At 40.7% G+C, this 6,090-nt stretch overlaps 1 protein-coding gene across 1 annotated transcript; it reads left to right on the top strand.

Annotated features, from left to right (window-relative positions):
- Positions 1–301: 301 nt before the first annotated feature.
- Positions 302–5,729, top strand: LOC143848627 (putative linoleate 9S-lipoxygenase 5). Its single transcript, XM_077357619.1, has 9 exons — positions 302–707; positions 1,450–1,739; positions 2,291–2,531; positions 2,985–3,323; positions 3,410–3,495; positions 3,583–3,690; positions 3,850–4,154; positions 4,274–4,537; positions 4,868–5,729. The coding sequence occupies exons 1-9, from the start codon at positions 509–511 to the stop codon at positions 5,634–5,636; spliced, it is 2,601 nt and encodes an 866-aa protein (XP_077213734.1). The 5' UTR covers positions 302–508; the 3' UTR covers positions 5,637–5,729.
- The last annotated feature ends 361 nt before the right edge of the window (positions 5,730–6,090 follow it).

The following is a 6,090-nucleotide window of genomic DNA, read 5'->3' as shown; positions in this document are numbered from 1 at the left end:
GGGCAAGATAAGGCACTCCCACTTTAGCATAGTATGTAATCTAGCTCGTTGGACATGGACGGTCAAAACCTACTTTTAGGCAACAATTTACATTTAACAACAAAAGATACACGTTACTGAAGTTAGGAATGCATAGGAGATCCAAAGTAAAGCCTATCAAATAGACAGTTCAGATCATTCAAAGGTGGGGAAGCATTCACCTACTCCCATTTAAAGTATTTTAATAGAATCAAAAGCACATGTGAGACTTCAATAAAGTATGTAACACGAGGACTTGTTCTGGTACGTACGCCTATTTCGTTTATGCAAAAGGAGATAATGAAAATAAAAGGTTCCTAGAGGGAAACTAAGGGGAGGCTTTGCCTATAAGTAGCCATCACTTTCAAATCACAAACACCATCTCTCTCTCCTCGTTCTTTCTTGGGTTCTTCTTCTTATTCTCCTCTTTGAAGCCACTTTTATTTTCTGCTATTCTCTTGAGTTTTTATTCTTGTTTGATTGAGAAACCATGTTGCATAACTTTGTGGATGCCTTGACGGGGCGCCAAGGAAAAGGGAATGTTTTGAAGATCAAAGGGACTGTGGTTTTGATGAAAAAGAATGTTTTGGATTTCAATGACTTCAATGCATCCGTCCTTGATAGACTTGATGAGTTCGTTGGAAAAGGCGTGGCTTTTCAGCTCGTTAGTGCTGATAAAGGCAACCCAGGTGAGCTTAATCTCCTTCTTTTTGTTTAGTTTGCTTGGTTTCTTAGAGATGGAAAGAATTTGGATCTACTTGGAAAAAATAGAAAGAAAAAAAAATGTGAATTTCTTCCTAAGATAAATTGGGAGAAGAAAAAGAGAGATAGATATTGATTGTTAGGTGGAAAACAAGGAAGCATAAAGTTAGGCATGATTATTGGCTTATGGCTGCACGGATTGAATGGTAAAAGGCTAGGGAACCATATACTATTTTCCAAATAATTAAGTACTGAATGATTTCTTATTAGCAAATGGGTAGGACCCATTTTCCAAATTTTCCTTGCAAAGTAAGTTTTCCAGCATTTAGCTTTCATTTTCCATGGATTTTTTTCCACAACTCCATTCCTTTCGACATAAAATAGGGACTAAAACAAATTTTTTTGCAACCATGAATTTTTTTCAGTAAATATTAATTTGCCAAGGTGTAAGAAAGGGGTAGAAAGAGTGGGGGGAGGGAGAAAACTGACAAGGCAGTAGTAAGGAGTAAGGAGATGTTTTTGCTAAGTAGATGAAAAATAGGAAAAATTAAACTCTATTTTGAATATGGTTTTTATTTTCCCTGTTTTTCAACAACTTATCACAATCTACATGACCTTAATTTTTAATTTAACCCCTTCAAAGACATGGAGCTCAATCTGAGGCGGCCACGGAGCTTAGACCACCTCTTGATTTGAATTAATTATTTCTAATCAATTCATTTTCTTTAGATAATGGCGGGCAAGGAAAGGTGGGAGAAGCTGCCTACCTAGAAGATTGGATTACAAAGCTGACGTCGCTAAACGCGGGAGAGTCTACCTTCAATATTACGTTTGAATGGGACCAGAGTCTGGGGATTCCTGGGGCTTTCATTGTCAAGAACTTTCACCACTATGAATTCTTCCTAAAGACACTAACCCTTGAAGACTTTCCTGGAAAGGGCCGCATTCACTTCATCTGCAATTCCTATGTCTACCCTGCTGCTAATTACAACTATGATCGAGTCTTCTTTGCCAACCAGGTAACTAAGTCAATTTTATTAGCTAAACTAAACATACTTATGATCTATATTCACTGAACCTTTATATTGTGACAACATCATCTTAAACCTTGAAAGATTCATGGGGACTTCCTTTTAAAATCCCTTGGTAAAAAATTCATTAAACATGCATTAATGATCTGTCTTTTTCTCTTGTACTCTCAAATAATTAACTAAAAAAACATACATTAATGATGCACGCGCCTGTGTGACAACATCTCCTGTGTGTATTATTACCCTTCAATCAAAGATGGGAAGTGGGGCCCTACTTCATTTTAAGGATGGCATCAAGTGAGCTATATGCATGATTGAACCCAATTCGTTTAAGAAAGCCAAAACTGGAATCAAACTGCTTATCTTGCATGTTACTTTGTATTTTAGCTAGTTTTCACAAACTAGTGATCGTGGCTTTCTATTGTTTAGACAGGTTACTCCACCCAGTTCTCTCTTGTATCAGTTCACAAAATGTTACATACAATTATCTGAACACCATGAACAGGAAATAAAGATCATTTATATTGGTTTATTGGCAGAGTTACCTTCCTAGCGACACACCTGCACCTCTACGTAAGTACAGGGAAGATGAACTTGTTAATCTTAGAGGGAATGGAACAGGGGAGCGTAAGGAGTGGGATCGAGTCTATGACTATGCCTTCTACAATGATTTGGGGGCTCCCGACGATGGCCCTGATAAAGCACGCCCTGTTCTCGGCGGTTCGAAAGAGTATCCTTACCCTCGCAGGGGAAGAACAGGACGTAAACCCACAAAGACAGGTGAGACATTTCAAGACCCTCTTCCCATTTCCATCATTTCCTTCTTTTTTTCTTCTTTGCATTTCTTTGCTTTGCCAATTGGGCTTCAATTTAATTTTTCATTTTAAAGAGTTCGATGCTACAAACATGTACAGCCTTAGTTATATAGCCCCCTGTAACTGCTGTTTTCTTATAAATTCAATCCATGTGCAAAAACACCCAAGACTTTGATCCTTTACGACTAGTTTTCTGCTTTTTTTTGTTCCTTCCAATATTTGATTTCAGAGTTAGCAATAGCATCACACCTAAACCTAAAAATCCAAGTTACATTGGAGTATAGTCCTAATCTTATGGTGCTAGTGGGCTTAATTACACTCTCATCTACAGTGTAGGCTATGCATATTGGATGAGTTTTCTCTATGAATAATGCTAATGATTTAGCATCTTTCTAATCTCTCTACCACTGTCGAACAGATCCAAAAACAGAGAGCCGATTGTTTCTTCTGAGCTTAGACATTTACGTCCCAAGAGATGAACGTTTTGGACACATAAAGATGTCGGATTTCCTGGCATATGCTCTCAAGGCCTTGGTTCAGTTCTTGGTACCGGAGCTCAAGAGTCTGCTTGATGCCACACCCAGTGAGTTTGACACCTTGCAAGACGTACTAAATCTGTATGAGGGAGGGATAAAGTTACCCGAATGTCCTGCGGTTGATGCAATTAAGAATCTTATCCCCTTAGAGATGATCAAGGAACTAGTTCGCACAGATGGCGAGCGATTTCTCAAATTTCCCATGCCTCAAGTGATTCAGGGTATGTTTTTCACTGAATCTATACAATGGCACATTACTGAATTTCTGATCTCTTTTGGTGTTGTTCTCATACAATTATTTTGGCAGAGGATAAATCGGCTTGGAGGACAGATGAAGAATTTGCTCGAGAAATGCTTGCTGGAGTGAACCCTGTCATCATCAGCCGTCTCCAAGTAAATTAGAATTTTTTTTTTTTTTTGAATTTTAAGTCTTTGCTAATTGTTTGAAATCACTCTAAATAAATCATCTTTAATCTGCAGAAATTCCCTGCTGTTAGCAAGCTTGATCCACAAGCATATGGGAACCAAAACAGTTCGATAACCGCCAAACACATTGAGAAGAACCTACAAGGATTAACAGTAAATGAGGTATTTCTACTGTTCAATTGAAGCAAATATCAATGATTTGTCTTATTTTAAGCAATTTTTCTAGTAGTTTAAGAGCTCAGATGGAACCCATTTAGTTGTATTGTACATTAGTAATGTGCTTGTGATCAGTCCAACAATGGAAATTTGATTTCTCTGCAGGCACTTGAGAAGAACAAGCTCTTCATCTTAGATCATCATGACATGTTGATGCCATACGTGAAGCGGATCAATGCGACTTCCACAAAGATCTATGCCACAAGGACTCTCCTCTTCTTGAAAGATGATGGATCCTTGACCCCATTGGCAATTGAGCTGAGTTTGCCTCACCCTGATGGAGAGCAACTCGGCGCGGTTAGTCGAGTCTTCACTCCAGCTCATGAAGGTGTTGAGGGTTCTGTATGGCAATTGGCAAAAGCATACGCCGCTGTTAACGATTCTGGAGTTCATCAGTTAGTCAGCCATTGGTACGATATTTAGTTGTCTACATTTCCTCTACCAATCTTGATTTGATGCAGTAAATCATTTACCTGACCTGGGTTTCTGCAATTTGAAAGGTCTCTGATAGGTTTTGATTCCATTGCAGGTTGAACACACATGCTGTGATTGAGCCATTTGTGATTGCAACCAATAGACAGTTAAGCGTGCTTCATCCAATCCACAAGCTTTTAAACCCTCATTACCGGGATACAATGAACATAAATGCCTTAGCCCGGCAGATACTCATCAATGCCGGTGGGGTGCTCGAAAGCACTGTTTTCCCTGGAAAATATGCCATGGAAATGTCTTCTGTGGTTTATAAGAACTGGGTTTTCACTGAGCAGGGGCTTCCAGCAGATCTAATCAAGAGGTAACTCAAAAATCCAACACGCAAATTATGTTTGCTGAACAAATCATCCTCTTCCAAAATAAACCAGAATCTCCTTTTTGTGAAGCAACCAATCATTCCAAAAGCTTAAGTTGTTAGAGTTGGTGTTACTGAATCATTCATATTTCAACACTCTCCCTCACGTGTGGCCCCTCTTTTTTGAGTTGGCCCTAATATGAAGGAGTTGTTGGGTTTTAAGCTCAAGAACTGATGTGCGAAGATACCATGTGAAACATCCAATTACTCCAAAAGATTAAGTTGCTAGACTTATTGTTATTTAATCATTTATAATCCATCTTTCTCTTGTTTCAGAGGAATTGCAGTTCATGATCCAAACCAACCCCACAACCTCCGCCTACTGATCAAGGACTACCCATACGCCGTCGATGGTCTTGAAATCTGGTCGGCAATCGAAACTTGGGTGAACGACTACTGTGCAATCTACTACCCAACTGATGATTCAATCCGAGTTGACTCAGAACTCCAATCCTGGTGGACTGAGCTCCGCGAACAGGGTCACGGTGACAAGAAGGACGAGCCATGGTGGCCCAAAATGCAGACCCTGTCCGATCTGACCCAAACATGCACCACCATCATCTGGGTAGCTTCTGCCCTCCACGCAGCCGTAAATTTCGGACAATACCCTTATGCCGGCTACCTTCCGAACCGCCCAACCATAAGCCGCCGGTTCATGCCTACCCCTGGCTCGCCTGAATACGCTGAGCTCAAATCGAACCCTGACTTAGTCTTCTTAAAAACAATCACAGCCCAACTACAGACCCTTCTCGGCGTGTCACTGATAGAGATTTTGTCTAGACATTCTTCTGACGAGGTTTATCTCGGACAGCGAGATACGCCCGAGTGGACGACTGACTCGTCTGCGTTGGAAGCGTTCATGCGATTTGGGAAGAAGCTGGTGGAGATCGAGAAAAGAATCATAGAGATGAACAACGAAGAGGAGTGGAAGAACCGTTTGGGGCCTGTTAAGGTGCCCTACACTTTGCTCTATCCCAACACCTCTGATCATAGTGGTGTTGGCGGGCTCACCGGAAGGGGAATTCCCAACAGTGTCTCCATCTAAAGCATCCTCCTCCTTCCACTTCCCGGTCTTTCTCATTGTACTCTGCTATTACCTCTGCTTGTTTTGAAATAAAATTCTACTATTTGTTATGAATATGAATATCTGACAGTTGGTCTTTCCCATACTCTGCTATTACTGTAATACCCAGCCCTAGATGCGAGAGAAGGTTGTAGAGGGTTAACGATAACTCTTGAATTGTGTAGACACCCCATTTTGACGGTACCCTAAATCTCTTGAGGACCGTAGTGTAAACCAGAAAAGGGGAGGGGGGGGGGGGGGGGGGGGGTGCGGGGGGTGAATTTATCTTGAGCGGTTTAGATCGTGGTCCGAATGGGACACGAATCGAGTGTGCGATCATCAAATTCCGCGTGCCTTATAAAAAAACCGCGCGCTTATCAAATTGTAGTATCGATATCAGTGCCTTGTTTTTTGGAATAATCAAGATTTTCTATTT

The sequence above is a fragment of the Tasmannia lanceolata genome, unplaced genomic scaffold, assembly GCF_043159265.1.
Source record: "Tasmannia lanceolata isolate RefF3 unplaced genomic scaffold, GAP_Taslan_0.1 ptg000003l, whole genome shotgun sequence".
Taxonomy (NCBI): Eukaryota; Viridiplantae; Streptophyta; class Magnoliopsida; order Canellales; family Winteraceae; genus Tasmannia; species Tasmannia lanceolata.
The sequence above is the reverse complement of the archived record's forward strand: the minus strand, read 5'-3'. Positions and strand labels throughout refer to the sequence as shown.

Excerpts from the sequence above, each read along its gene's own strand:
- LOC143848627 (XM_077357619.1), top strand. The coding sequence starts at position 509 with ATGTTGCATAACTTTGTGGATGCCTTGACGGGGCGCCAAGGAAAAGGG. Across the intron at positions 2,532-2,984 it reads ACGTAAACCCACAAAGACAG|ATCCAAAAACAGAGAGCCGA; the intron begins GTGAGACATTTC and ends ACTGTCGAACAG. Across the intron at positions 4,155-4,273 it reads CATCAGTTAGTCAGCCATTG|GTTGAACACACATGCTGTGA; the intron begins GTACGATATTTA and ends ATTCCATTGCAG.